At 49.3% G+C, this 15,309-nt stretch overlaps 1 protein-coding gene across 4 annotated transcripts in view; it reads right to left on the bottom strand.

The window, feature by feature from the left end:
- Nucleotides 1–15,309, bottom strand: part of AP2A2 (adaptor related protein complex 2 subunit alpha 2) — a 163,722-nt gene that overhangs the window by 21,261 nt on the left and 127,152 nt on the right. For 2 of the 4 annotated variants that reach the window (XM_075326941.1, XM_075326942.1), the window contains exons 13-15: nt 14,480–14,711; nt 14,215–14,385; nt 11,812–11,952 (exon numbers count right to left, since the gene is read on the bottom strand). In XM_075326941.1, the coding sequence (XP_075183056.1) occupies nt 11,812–11,952; nt 14,215–14,385; nt 14,480–14,711 (544 nt within the window). The remainder of the gene's footprint in view (nt 1–11,811; nt 11,953–14,214; nt 14,386–14,479; nt 14,712–15,309) is intronic. The other 2 variants (XM_075326943.1, XM_075326944.1) reach the window with 1 other exon arrangement.

The raw sequence follows: 15,309 nt of genomic DNA, 5'->3' as shown, positions 1-15,309 counted from the left end.
AAAAGAAGTAATTCTCAAATTAATTAAATTGCTTTAATAAAATAAAAAAAAAAAGACAGCAAGAACAACGTTCATCTTTCATAGTGTAAAGCTAGTTTCATTCAGCAAGAACAACATTTATCTTTCATAGTGTAAAGCTAATTTCATTCAGCAAGAACAACATTTATTTTTCATAGTGTAAAGCTAGTTTAATTCAGCAAGAACAGTGCTTAGCTTTCATAGTGTAAAGCTAGTTTCATTCAGCAAGAAGAACGTTTATATCTTTTATAGTGTTGAGATAGTTTCCAAGGAACTTGACCAACAGGCTTCCCAGATGCTGGCAGAAAGTACACAATAGCTACATTACAGGAGAAGGGTTAGCCACTAACATACCAGACACCACCAATTTCTATACCAAAGTTAATTGCTCACTTCCCTCTCAACTTTTAATAAGTTTTGGAAAATCACTAGGGGATGTGCGCACGTGTGCGTATTGCATGCAGTTACGCTGCGTTCTGCACCGCAGCGTAACTGCATGCGTCCTGCGTCCCCTGCACAATCTATGGAGATTGTGCAGGAGCCGTGCGCACGTGGCCTATTAGAACGCAGCGATTCGTCTGCTGGACGAATCGCTGCGTTCTAAGAAGTGACAGGTCACTTCTTTCGTGCGGTTTGCATGCTGTCTATAGGGAGAGGCAGCATGCAGAGCGCACGTTCTCTGCCGGCACCATGCGCTTCAGAACGCAGCTTTTCAGCTGCGCTCTGAAGCGCACCTTTTAGGTGCGGTGCAGAGCGCACACGTGCGCACATAGCCTAACCCGCAGGATCAGAGGATTCCAAAACAGTTCTACTAATCAGGGCTCTCACTGTCCCAGAGATGCGCTTGTGCAAATAACTTATCTCTATGTGTAAATGTAGTGATAGAGGTGTAGACTCAGAAGAAACCACTGATCCTAAATGTGTTACAGCAGAACTTGTGCAGAAAGATGAAATGTATAGTTCTACTGACAATACAGTTCTGCTACTCACCAGAGCTGTCACTCAAAGAGGAGCACCGTCAGAAACCAGGCAGAAAGGGGACTTAAGAATAACCCTTTAAAAATCAATATCATAATAGTTTATAGGTGAGGGACCCCGCTGTACTGTTCCATTAAAGCCATCCATTTAATGGGATCCTATCAGCTTATTTAATGCCCCCAAACTTTCACCATTGCCATACAGAACCCTATTCTTGTGGGGGGGTGTCCAGTGTATTAAAACTCTGGATCACCAAGTGGCAAAAAGGGAATTTTGTTTACTTACCGTAAATTCCTTTTCTTCTAGCTCCTATTGGGAGACCCAGACAATTGGGTGTATAGCTTCTGCCTCCGGAGGCCACACAAAGTATTACACTTTAAAAAGTGTAACCCCTCCCCTCTGCCTATACACCCTCCCGTGGATCACGGGCTCCTCAGTTTGGTGCAAAAGCAGGAAGGAGAAAACTTATAAATTGGTCTAGGGTAAATTCAATCCGAAGGATGTTCGGAGAACTGAAGACCATGAACCCAAAGAACAAATCAACATGAACAACATGTGTACACAAAAGAACAACCAGCCCGAAGGGAACAGGGGCGGGTGCTGGGTCTCCCAATAGGAGCTAGAAGAAAAGGAATTTACGGTAAGTAAACAAAATTCCCTTTTTCTTTGTCGCTCCATTGGGAGATCCAGACAATTGGGACGTCCAAGCGCAGTCCCTGGGTGGGTAAAGCAATACCTCAATAAAAAGAGCCGAAAAACGGCCCCCTCTTACAGGTGGGCAACCGCCGCCTGGAGGACTCGCCTACCTAGACTGGCGTCTGCCGAAGCATAGGTATGCACTTGATAGTGCTTCATGAAAGTGTGCAGACTAGACCACGTAGCTGCCTGACACACCTGCTGAGCCGTCGCCCGGTGCCGCAATGCCAAGGACGCACCTACGGCTCTGGTAGAATGGGCTTTCAACCCTGAAGGGAGCGGAAGCCCAGAAGTATGGTAGGCCTCGAGAATCGGTTCCTTGATCCACCGAGCCAAGGTTGACTTGGAGGCCTGAGATCCCTTACGCTGGCCAGCGACAAGGACAAAGAGCGCGTCTGAACGGCGCAGGGGCGCCTTGCGAGACACGTAGACCCGGAGTGCTCTCACTAGATCCAAAGAGTGCAAATCCTTTTCACACTGGAATTGGATTAGGGCAAAAGGAAGGCAAGGAGATATCCTGATTTAGATGAAAAGGGGATACCACCTTAGGGAGGAATTCCGGGACAGGACGCAGAACCACCTTATCCTGGTGAAAAACAGGAAGGGAGCTTTGCATGACAGCGCTGCAAGCTCAGACACTCTGCGAAGTGATGTGACTGCCACCAGGAAGGCCACCATCTGAGAAAGACGGGAGAGACATCCCGCAGCGGCTCAAAAGGCGGCTTTTGAAGAGCCGTCAGGACCCTGTTAAGATCCCAAGGTTCCAACGGACGTTTGTAAGGTGGAACCATGTGGCAAACCCCCTGCAGGAACGTGCGGACCTGCAGAAGCCTGGCTAGACGCGTTTGAAGAAACACGGAGAGCGCCGACACTTGGCCCTTGAGAGAGCCGAGGGACAAACCCTTGTCCATTCCAGATTGTAGGAATGAAAGAAATGTGGGTAATGCAAACGGCCATGGAGGAAAACCGTTATCAGAGCACCAGGATAAGAAGATTTGCCAAGTCCTGTGATAGATCTTGGCGGACGTTGGTTTCCTGGCTTGTCTCATGGTGGCAATGACATCCTGAGATAACCCTCAAGACGCTAGGAGCCAGGACTCAATGGCCACGCAGCCAGGTTGAGGGCCACAGAATTCAGATGGAAAAACGGGCCTTGTGACAGCAAGTCTGGGCGGTCTGGAAGTGCCCACGGTTGACCCATCGTGAGATGCCACAGATCCGGATACCACGACCGCCTCGGCCAGTCTGGAGCGACGAGAATGGCGCGACGGCATTCGAACCGGATCTTGCGTAGTACCCTGGGCAGCATCGCCAGAGGGGGAAACACGTATGGCAGTCGAAACTGCGACCAATCCTGGACCAAAGCGTCCGCTGCCAGAGCTCTGTGATCCTGAGACCATGCCATGAAGGCCGGGACCTTGTTGTTGTGTTGTGACGCCATGAGATCGACGTCCGGCGTTCCCCAGCGGCGACAGATCTCTCGAAACACGTCTGGGTGAAGAGACCATTCCCCCGCGTCCATGCCCTGACGACTGAGAAAATCTGCTTCCCAGTTTTCTACGCCCGGGATGTGAACTGCGGAGATGGTGGAGTCTGTGTCTTCCACCCACTGCAGAATCCGCCGGACTTCCTGGAAGGCTTGACGACTGCGAGTGCCGCCTTGGTGGTTGATGTAGGCGACGGCAGTGCCGTTGTCCGACTGGATTCGGATCTGCCTGCCCTCCAGCCACCGATGGAAGGCCAATAGGGCTAGATATACTGCCCTTATCTCCAGGATATTGATCTGAAGGGACGATTCTATTGGAGTCCAGGTTCCTTGAGCCCTGTGGTGGAGAAAAACCGCTCCCCAACCTGACAGGCTCGCGTCCGTGGTGACCACGGCCCAGGTTGGGGGTAGGAAGGATTTTCCCCGGGCCAGAGATGTGTGTAGGAGCCACCACTGAAGTGATGTTTTGGTTGCGAGGGAAAGAGATGTTCTTGTCGAGGGAAGCAGCACTCTTGTCCCATTTGAGAAGAATGTCCCATTGGAGCGGCCGTAGATGGAATTGCGCGAACGGCACTGCCTCCATGGCTGCAACCATCTTCCCCAGGAAGTGCATGAGGCGCCTTAAGGGGTGTGACTGACTCCGAAGAAGTGACTGCAACCCCCGCCTGCAGAGAAAGCAGTTTGTCCCGCGGTAGCATGACTAACGCTGGCTGGGTATGAAATTCCATCCCGAGGTAAGTCAGTGATTGGGTCGGCGTCAACTTGGATTTCGGGAAATTGATGATCCACCCGAACTGCTGGAGAGTCGCCAGAGTGACGGTAAGACTTTGTTGACACGCCACCAGAGAAGGGGCCCTGACTAGGAGATCGTCCAAGTAAGGGATCACCGAGTGGCCCTGAGAGTGTAGGACCGCCACGACGGATGCCATGACTTTGGTGAAAACCCGTGGGGCTGTCGCCAGGCCGAAAGGCAATGCTACGAACTGGAGGTGTTCGTCCCCGATGGCGAAACGCAGGAAACGATGTTCGGGTGCGATCGGCACATGGAGATAAGCATCCTTGATGTCGATCGATGCTAGGAAGTCTCCATGTGACATCGAGGCGATGACCGAGCGGAGAGATTCCATCCGAAAACGTCTGGTTCTCACATGTCTGTTGAGCAGCTTGAGGTCCAGAACGGGACGGAATGATCCGTCCTTTTTTGGCACCACGAACAAGTTGGAGTAAAATCCGCGCCCACGTTCCTGAAGGGGAACGGGAATCACAACTCCCTCTATCTTTAGAGCGTCCACTGCCTGAAAAAGTGCATCGGCCTGTGCGGGGGGTGGGGAGGTTCGGAAGAAACGAGCCGCAGATTGAGAGTTGAACTCTATCCTGTAACCATGAGACAGAATGTCTCTCACCGATCGGTCTTGAACGTGTGGCCACCAGGCGTCGCCAAAGCGGGAGAGCCTGCCACCGACCGAGGATGTGGTTAGATGAGGCCGAGAGTCATGTGGAGGCAGTCTTGGAGGCAGTGCCTCCCGCTGCCTTTTGGGGGCGTGACTTGGACTGCCACGCATAGGAGTTCCTCTGGCCTTTCTCCGGCCGGTTGGACGACGAGGATTGGGTCTTGGCGGAGGTACGAAAGGACCGAAACCTCGATTGGATTTTTCTCTGCTGAGGTCTCTGAGGTTTGGACTGGGGTAAGGAGGAGTCCTTTCCCGAGGATTCCTTAATAATCTCATCCAACCGTTCGCCAAACAAACGGTCGCCAGAAAAAGGCAAACCAGTTAAGAACCTTTTGGAAGCAGAGTCTGCTTTCCATTCGCGCAGCCACATGGCCCTGCGGACTGCAACGGAGTTAGCGGATGCCACAGCCGTACGGCTAGCGGAGTCCAGGACGGCGTTCATGGCGTAGGACGAAAATGCTGATGCCTGAGAGGTCAAGGAAGAAACCTGCGGAGCAGAATTCCGCGTGACGGCATTAATCTCAGTCAGACATGCCGAGATTGCTTGGGGGGCCCACACGGCCGCAAAGGCCGGGGCGAAAGACGCGCCCGTGGCCTCATAAATAGACTTCACCAAGAGCTCTATCTGTCTGTCAGTGGCATCCTTCAGGGATGCGCCATCGGCAACAGACACAACGGACCTAGCAGCCAATCTAGAGACTGGAGGGTCCACCTTGGGGGAGTGTGCCCAGCCCTTAACGACTTCAGGTGAAAAGGGGTAACGCGTGTCAGTGTGCCGTTTAGCAAAGCGCTTGTCCGGGACCGCTCTGGGCTTCTGGACAGCGTCCCTGAAGTTAGAGTGATCAAAAAACGTATTGCGCGTACGTTTGGGGAAGCGAAATTGGTGTTTCTCCTGCTGAGAAGCCGGCTCCTCTGCAGGAGGAGGTGGGGGTGAGAGATCCAGCACCTGGTTGATGGACGAGATAAGATCATTTACCAAGGCGTCCCCCTCAGGGGCATCAAGGTTAAGGGTGAAGTCAGGGTCAGAGCCCTGAGTTCCCACGTCCGCCTCGTCTTCCTGAGAGTCATCAAGCTGGGATCCAGAGCAGCGTGATGACGCCGGGGAAGAGTCCCAGCGAGGCCGCTTAGCCGGCCTGGGGCTGCGATCCAGGCAGGAGTCCTCCGCCTGGGACCTAGAGGCTATCCTGGGAGCGCGCTGCGGCGCGGCCCGAGAGGGGCCTGGAGGAGACAAACTAACAGGGGCCGGGGCCTGTGAAGGGCCCGGTCTGGACTGCAAAGCCTCAAGGAGCTTAGATGACCATTTGTCCATAGACTGTGCAATGGATTGAGAAAGTGACTGGGAGAGTGTCGCAGCGAAAGAGGCCAACGACGGTGACACTGTCCCTGCAGACTGCTCAGGGGGAGCCGGGGGATCTACATGAGCCGAGGGGCCCACAAGTGCCCGAGGCTCCGACTGAGCAAGCGTGGCAGGAGTCGAGCATTGATCACAGTGGGGGTAGGTGGATCCCGCAGGCAACATAGCCCCACAAGAGGTACATAAAACTGAGGAGCCCGTGATCCACGGGAGGGTGTATAGGCAGAGGGGAGGGGTTACACTTTTTTAAAAGTGTAATACTTTGTGTGGCCTCCAGAGGCAGAAGCTATACACCCAATTGTCTGGGTCTCCCAATGGAGCGACAAAGAAAAGCAATTTTGTTTTGTTGCTCATTATATGCTAATTAGCCAGGACTAGTCTGGCAAGGCATCTATTTTCTCAGAATAGTCATGGCATCGGGTGCTGGAATCATGCCCAATCAACATGACTATCATCATCTTCACGGTGCCCAGTCATAGCTTCAGTGCAGGATGTTGGAATAACATGGATGGATCCAAGTCATGGATCTAAGTCATGAAAGGGTATAATTTATAGGACCATATACTGTATATCACTGATAGAAAACAAGGGGCAAACATTCATGGAAAAAATGTTCAGTAATTATGAAATGACTGTATTAAGAGAGGAGAGTGAAGTGACACTTGAAAATAGTAGGGAATAAATGTAAAGGGGGGGAGGGGAGAGGAAAAAATGGGGGGGTAAAGGAGGAAACGTACGAGAAGGAGTTTTGTTTGGGGGAAGGATTCACTTAGGTGTCAATCAAATATGGAGTGATTAACAGACTACAGAAGAGTCTACGGAACATTTGAATTACACTTTCAGCCGGAGCTCGGCCAAGTGGAGCAGACGGGACACATCTGGGCTTTTTGGATGTTCTTGTGCGCTTGTGTTCGTGGACATCTAAAGAGTTGGAAACCGTGGCATACCTTACCACGCAGTCACCACACTCTGCCTGGCATCTCTATTTCAAAAGGTATTTACATCCGCAAGATATAGATAAAGTTGAATATAAAGGTAAAACAACAGGGAGACCTCAGCTCGCTCGTCTATCATTCAGCTTGTGCATCTATAAAATTGTGCCTGCTACGCAGAGCCTTAGTCTACACAGTGCACAAAGGGGGGGGCAGCACATCGGGTGAAAAAAGCAAGGGCAGTAGCTTTATTTTACATTGTTAGTCAGTACTTGGGGGACCGTGGGGCCCACCATACTGTGTGCGGAGAGCTGCGGGGGCCACCATACTGTGTGCGGAGACCTCCATACTGTGTGCGGAGAGCTGCGGGGGCCACCATACTGTGTGCGGAGACCCCCATACTGTGTGCGGAGAGCTGCGGGGGCAATCATACTGTGTGCAGAGAGCTGCGGGGGCCATCATACTGTGTGCAGAGAGCTGCGGAAGCCACCATACTGTGTGCGGAGAGCTGCGGAAGCCACCATACTGTGTGCGGAGAGCTGCGGAAGCCACCATACTGTGTGCGGAGAGCTGCGGAAGCCACCATACTGTGTGCGGAGAGCTGCGGAAGCCACCATACTGTGTGCGGAGAGCTGCGGAAGCCACCATACTGTGTGCGGAGAGCTGCGGAAGCCACCATACTGTGTGCGGAGAGCTGCGGAAGCCACCATACTGTGTGCGGAGAGCTGCGGAAGCCACCATACTGTGTGCGGAGAGCTGCGGAAGCCACCATACTGTGTGCGGAGAGCTGCGGAAGCCACCATACTGTGTGCGGAGAGCTGCGGAAGCCACCATACTGTGTGCGGAGAGCTGCGGAAGCCACCATACTGTGTGCGGAGAGCTGCGGAAGCCACCATACTGTGTGCGGAGAGCTGCGGAAGCCACCATACTGTGTGCGGAGAGCTGCGGAAGCCACCATACTGTGTGCGGAGAGCTGCGGAAGCCACCATACTGTGTGCGGAGAGCTGCGGAAGCCACCATACTGTGTGCGGAGAGCTGCGGAAGCCACCATACTGTGTGCGGAGAGCTGCGGAAGCCACCATACTGTGTGCGGAGAGCTGCGGAAGCCACCATACTGTGTGCGGAGAGCTGCGGAAGCCACCATACTGTGTGCGGAGAGCTGCGGAAGCCACCATACTGTGTGCGGAGAGCTGCGGAAGCCACCATACTGTGTGCGGAGAGCTGCGGAAGCCACCATACTGTGTGTGGAGAGCTGCGGAGGCCACCATACTGTGTGCGCGGAGATCTGCGCGGGCCACCATACTGTGTGCGGAGAGCTGCGGAAGCCACCATACTGTGTGTGAAGAGCTGCGGGGGCCACCATACTGTGTGCGCGGAGATCTGCGCGGGCCACCATACTGTGTGCGCAGAGAGCTGCGGGGGCCACCATACTGTGTGCGGAGAGCTGCGGAGGCCACCATACTGTGTGCGCAGAGAGCTGCGGGGGCCACCATACTGTGTGCGCAGAGAGCTGTTAGGGTCACGAAACTGTATGCGAAGAGCCATGGGGACCACCATACTGTGTGGGCATCAGTGTGTGGGGGAAGCCAAAATCAACGTACAGCTATTTCTTATTACATATAGTGAAAAACAGGAGCAGTATGATTTTTACAGTTTCCAAAAGCAGTTATTATACGGCTTGGATTAGCTGCTACTGGTAAAATACAACTTATAATAAGCCCTATCATAGCATGAAGCAGCAGTAACAGCTAGCCAATATACTTAAAGAAACTTTGCAAGTCACTTTATTAGGGAATTTGTGACTTCAATCCTGTATAAAAAAAAATTACATCCAATAGGCTTCGAGATCCCTATTTACTATGCTGTAGACTTAACAGTGGAGGCTAAGCTGTGTATAACCTCACCCACACCACTGATTGTACCGTGTACCCAGGAAGCTGCCAATCAGTGGTGTGCAAGGGGTTACACAGATTAGCTGGACTGGCATGCATGTGACACCTAGTCCAGCAGTGATAATCTCCTGTTGATAAAACACTATGGCTATGTGCCCACGGGAGTTTGTACCTGTGGCTATATCCGCAGGAACGTCTGCAGGTTTCCCACAGGTGCTACCCAGAAATAGCGAAATAACTTCGGTAAACCTGCGGACATTCATTCGGCTTACCTGCGGAAGTCCCGGCCTCTATCTCCATAGTGGAGGGCCGGGAATTCCACAGGTATTTCCTCATAAAAAATTGACATGCAGTTACGTGCAGCTGCGGGACATCCGCAGCATATTCCGCAGCATGGACACAGCACTCCCCATGTCCCATAGGATAACATGGGGAGTGTGTGTACTTGCTAAAACCTTCGGATTTATCTAGAAAATCCAGATAAATCTGCAGGTTTTCCGAGGCAAAATCCGCGGGTACAGAGTCCCGTGGGCACATAGCCTAACTGTACTGGAACTACAGCAAGCTGCTGAGCAAGCGACATCCCTAAAATCAGTCTCTGCACCTATATTATGCTGCTTCCAGATCACATAGTTAAAACCTGTTGACAGATGCTCTTTAATTACATGAAGGTATTGCTGTCTATTAAAGAGACGTCTCCAATACAAATTGATGAGCTTCAAAGAGAAAGGCTCCGCTAATGTACTGGGCACATACGGCTCTAAGAGCTCTGTGAATTTTTCACAATTCACTGGAAAGATGCTTTTAGTACATGGAAAACGTATACCACAAAAGTAGTAGAAGGAAGAAATCCAATAATCAACAAACAATGAAAAAAAATTCCTGTTAAAAATATATATCTTTAATTAGTCAACTAGCTAAAATAACTGTCAGTCCAGTCACATGAGCTTTATATAATCTATGAACATTCTCCTTCAAAGGATATTCGGTGGTGCTGGGGACGTCTCTGTTCACACATACTAATAAAGGATGATTTATAAATTGGCATGGGCAGGAATGCTCCTTTTGCCGATTGTCCTGATAGGATGAGCATTTGTTAGGCTACTTTCACACTTGCGTTGTTTTCCTTCCGTTACAATCCGCCCTTTTGGAAAACAGCGGAATCAGTTAACGGATTCCGCAGTTTCCAATAGACTTGTATGGTTGACGGATTGTACCAAAAGGACCTGTGTTGCTTCCGCTGGGCGACGCTCAGTTGCTTCCGCCCAGCGGGAGGAACGCAGCATGTAACGTTGTTTTGAGCAGCGGAATCCTCTGGATTTCACTGCGCATGCTTTTTTTTTTTTTTAAAATCACAAACTTTATTTTGGCTCGCGGTGGCCGAACGTTCAGCTCAGCACCCGGGCACCGGCAAGTGACAGCGCTCAGCTGATCACCCGGCGGTCGGCTGCAGGGAGCGATCAGCTGATCACCCGGCGGTCGGCTACAAGGAGCAATCAGCTGATCGTTCACAATAGTCTGCCGCCGGTAAAACTGTAAAAAAAAAAAACTCAAAACGGATTCCGTTTTGCAGCATCCGTTGCGCCACTATATGCAACACATCCGTTGCATCCGTCACACAACGCAATGCAACGGATACCGTTCAACGCAAGTGTGAAACTAGCCTCACTGTGTGGCGATTAAATCATATTGCCTGTATTATTTTTGTTTATTACTACAAATAGCCCGATTAGACTTCTCAGGCCCTTTACATTTATCTAATTTTGACGGTTTGCTAGTATGCTTACAGTGGAATGCAATGACCGCCCCACGGAACCTTATTTCCGGGTTGGTATGGAGGAAGTTTCATTGTGGAACGCAATGTGCGCTCCACATGACGTAACTTCCGGTATGACGTCCGAGGTCCGTGACTGGGAGCGTGGCCTTGAGGGTAACATTGATTTCCTGTGTGACGTCAGGCAGGCCCACCCCAGGAGCGAGCTCACGCGAATTGGCGTGAACGTCAAAAGTACACGGACGGTAAGCTTCCTGGAGGCGGGGCGGTATGGGGCAAAAGAGAGTATTTAAGTAAGGTGGTATATGGTATGGTGAGGCATTATCCCCGACACCAGCAATGAGATGGGATCTCGACTGTGCGGTCCTGTGTGACGCCACCAGTCACAACACCCGGACTTCCACTGTGTGGCCGGTTACATGCCCAAAGATATGAACATCTCCTGATGAACCCCCAGATACCCTGAGGGAGAAACGCGTTGGGATTGGAATAAATACTATCTTGTATTATTTATATATGTGCAGGCATTGAGGTACTGCAGGTTTTTGAATAGATGTGCATTAGCATGATTTATGGGATGTAAGACTCGCTGGGACTGATTAATATTTCCTCCTGAAAGGAGTTCTTGTATTTGGAATTCTCCAGTGGGTTTAAGTAACATCTATATGTTTAAATGATATTCATTGACCTTAGAAAGCAGTTACCTTACAACTATATGACCTGCACATTTCACGTACACGATTTATGGTGATGGTGGTAGTGTATTGTGGATTTGAGGGTCAGTGAGGGACAGCCGCCGACGAGCGGGGGCACTGAGTGTTCGCTGGGAGGTAGGGGGAAGCTGAAGGGAGAGCATTAGCCTACCCCCGCCTAACCAACAATATCCCGAATATCGATATTTGGCGCACTTGTCCCTATCTCACCTTTTAGTGGCTATTTTTTCATGTGACTGTACTGACAGTTACTTTAGCTTGTTGACTAATTAAAGATATATATCTTTAACAGGAACTTTTTTCATGGTTTACATGGAAAACTTGTCAGATGTGTCAGTAAAGCGCAGAACGCAATTAGAAAGCAGATTTCATTTGAGAAAATAAGCAGAAATCAAAACCAACAAAGGCCTTAACAGAATGGTTTCATATATAAATATATATTATCCTAAAAAAAAAAAATCCTGAAAGGCGTGCTTAGTATACCACTCCATGCCGACTGCCTACTATTGTAAAGAACCTGGAAGACGGCCGGTGTATGCTGGGCGATGGCAGAATGCGGGTACTGGCTGTAAGCACAGACGGGGGTCAGGAGAGAGACTGGACGAGGGCGCACTGTGCACACAACACGTTCCTCAAAGACGTTCATGGATGAAAGTGGCTGCCGTTCAGTTACATACGGTAAACGGGAAATGTACACAGATTAATAGCACAAATGTACAGATTACATACATCCAGCATCATCTATTTACAGTATATGTACCTCTTGCCTTCAATTAAAGTTTCAACCAAATTCTGTCCACCTTTAAACTATATTTTTTGCACCTTTAAGCCTATTGAGAATTTCTTGTACAGGAATAGTCAAGGCATTCATCATCAATTTGTCATTAGTGATGGGCAAATGTGCTCGCCACCGCTCGTTACTCAATCGAGCATTGGGCTGCGCTGACGCGACTCAAGTACCAAGCATAATGTAAGTCACTGGGAAACTCGCATACTCAAGGCTCAATCGAGTACTGAGCACCTTCACCCATCACTATCTGTCACCCATAAATCTCAGGATATGTAGGGTGTAAACGCTAGGTAAGAAGGAACACATCTGAACTTATCCCCTTTTCCCAAATTTTTCATGTTGAACTGGACACACGACAAAATAGTGGCTGTAGAGCAGAATTTGTTTTTGTTTTTTTGCCTCTCCATTGAGGAGATATGAGCAAAGTGTGTGTCATCTAATTGGTTAATAAGCCCAGTGGGTGTGCCAAAATGTCAAATGTAAGGATACAGCACTAATCTGGTCTAACCTCCTGCATGATTAGAAAGTGCTGAGAGATTAGAGCACAGATCAATGACACCTTTCAGATGATGTCAGTTTGGGGGAGGGGCAGAACAATTGAGTTTAGTGGGGTTACATTACAAACCCTTCTATCAACTCTCCTCCTTTCACAGCACTGTCCGCTCGGCTGTTCTGCCCATCCCCCCACGCTGCCTGCTCGGAGCAGTGTCAGGATTTGCACTGTCTCTTGTGCACGGAGTCCAACAGACATAAATTTGACTTAAATCCGAACAGGCAGAAAAGCAGAGCTGACAGTGCTGCGATAGGAGGAAAGATGATAGGAGGCTTTGTACACAAGGTGGAGTGTTATTTTTCTACTGTGTTGCTGCGTGTTTGTGATTGGTCAACATCAAATAGGGAGAAGTAGTACATACACGCCCCCACAGAAAATTACCTGATAACACCCATTTGGACTTAACTCATTAGGTGCTAAATACGTTGATTGCCAATAACCCTTGTGAGAAAAGCAAAAAAAAAAAAAGCAGGTTCTGCAGCCACTTTTATATTTGGGTGTCCAGTTCAACATTACAAATTTGTTGAAAAGTCTTCTATGGGTCATCAATATCGCTTCGTTGGCATCAGACATCCGGTGCCCTCACAATTAGCTGTTGGCTCCAGCAGGGGCTGGATGTGAACACTGAACGGAGCTGAAGTGCAGATATTAGCAGTGGCCACTGTACATAAAGTGTAAGGCTGTGTGCAGAGTGTGTTTTTTAATGCAGATTTGGTGCAGATTGTGGCCAAAATCTGCATGTATCTTCATGCCAGCAGAGCCAATGAGAATTCTTAAGTGCTGTGCGCACGTTACAAATTTCGTGCAGAAAATAATCTGCAGCATGTCAAATGTTGGTGCATTTTTTCCTTGTGTTTTTCAGCCCTCCCACTTCATTAAGAAAAACGCATGGCACAAAAACACATGCTTTTTTGGTGCATTTTCTGCCAGAAGGTACAAATTTGATGCAGAAAATTCTGCCCCAAATCTGAAACGTGCGCACATACCCCAAGTGTACTATGCAGTTCCTTTTGACGCTTTATCTGGTGCTGCCAGAGCTAATAGCTGATCAGTGGGGGTCCCGGGCTTAAGACCCCCACCAATCTGACATTGATGACCTATACTGAGGATAAAAAGTATACTTTCTCAGTTACGACTGCACTACATACCCATTAGAAAATTAAAGTGACAGCAGGAGATAGAGCCTGGAGAGCTGACAGAGCCTCAAGGTTTGCAGCAGAGATTTCTGGCATCACATGGCTGCAGGAAACCAGTCCATTCAGTCTCCCACAATCACTATTAGGGTGCGCTCACACGAACGTATGACTCGCACAATTATCGGATCACATCACCCGGCGCGGCTGGCTTCTCTCCCAACAGGAGCGCGTCTGCTGCATGTATTTCTATGCAGCTGAAACGCTCCTGTCCAGAGAGTGAGCGGCCATACTGAGTGATGTAGATGCGGGACTCGACAATTTACTCGCAAGTGTGACTCTGGTCTTAAACGTCTGGCCGGGGACATATAGTATATTCTGGGGTTGAACATACCTTTGCAAAGACATCAACGAAGATACACTGCGAATTACACAATGACATACCGCTGTGCTAACAGGGGCGGGCTCAGTGCCCCCATTCACATCGGAGCTGTTCTTCTCCTTTTTAGTGTCTTCGAGGTCAGTGACTGTATTAGGACCCTTCTTCTTCTTCAATTTAGCCAAGATGGACGACTCTCTCTCAGGGAATGGAGGCATCTCTTCTAAAACTGTAGCCTTTAAATTGTATAAAAATGGCAATGGGTAATGTAAACTTACCGAAAAAGTAGATAAAAGCCAAAATTTTGAAATCCCTAAATCCTTCACATACCAAGATGTCGTTGCTAGCTATGGAGCTCAGCCGCAGATATTCCACCGCTCTTTGCTGAAGCTCCACGTCAGCGTTTCGGAGCTGGCTGTCACTCCGCAGCACATCCTGGATAGTGGGCTTAATTTCAGGAAACAAGTTGATAAACTTGATGTAGGCGGAGAGGAGCAACGCTCGGGTTGGGACACTGCAGAGGTGAAACTTTGAGTGCAGCAAATTGAACTGGATCAGGGGGCTGGAGAGAGAAGCTACAGATTACAGCCCGAAAGAAGGGGCATGTCTTTACCTCTAAAACATTCCTACTGGCATTGCTTACCCAAGAAATCCATTCCCGTACATGAGCACCTATATTATATCACATTTTTGTACATACAGTGCCTTGCGAAAGTATTCGGCCCCTTTGATTTTTTTTTTTCAACCTTTTCCCACATTTCAGGCTTCAAACATAAAAGATAAAAATTTTAATGTTATGGTGAAGAATCAACAACAAGTGGGACACAATTGTGAAGTTGAACGAAATTTAATGCTTATTTTAAGCTTATATAATAAATTGAAAATTGGGAAAGAAATCTCCGTCCCAGTCTCAGGTCTTGCAGACCAACAGGTTTTCTGCAAGAATGGTCCTGCATTTGGCTCCATCCATCTTCCCATCAATTTTAACCATCTTCCATTTCCCTGCTGAAGAAAAACAGGTCCAAACCATGATGCTGCCACCACCATGTTTGGACAGTGGGGATGGTGTGTTCAGGGTGATGAGCTGTGTTACTTTTACGCCAAACATATCGTTTGGCAATGGGCCCAAATAGTTCAATTTTGGTTTCGTCTGACCTTCC

Source organism: Anomaloglossus baeobatrachus, chromosome 10 (assembly GCF_048569485.1).
Source record: "Anomaloglossus baeobatrachus isolate aAnoBae1 chromosome 10, aAnoBae1.hap1, whole genome shotgun sequence".
In the NCBI taxonomy this organism is placed as follows: Eukaryota; Metazoa; Chordata; class Amphibia; order Anura; family Aromobatidae; genus Anomaloglossus; species Anomaloglossus baeobatrachus.
The sequence above is the reverse complement of the archived record's forward strand: the minus strand, read 5'-3'. Positions and strand labels throughout refer to the sequence as shown.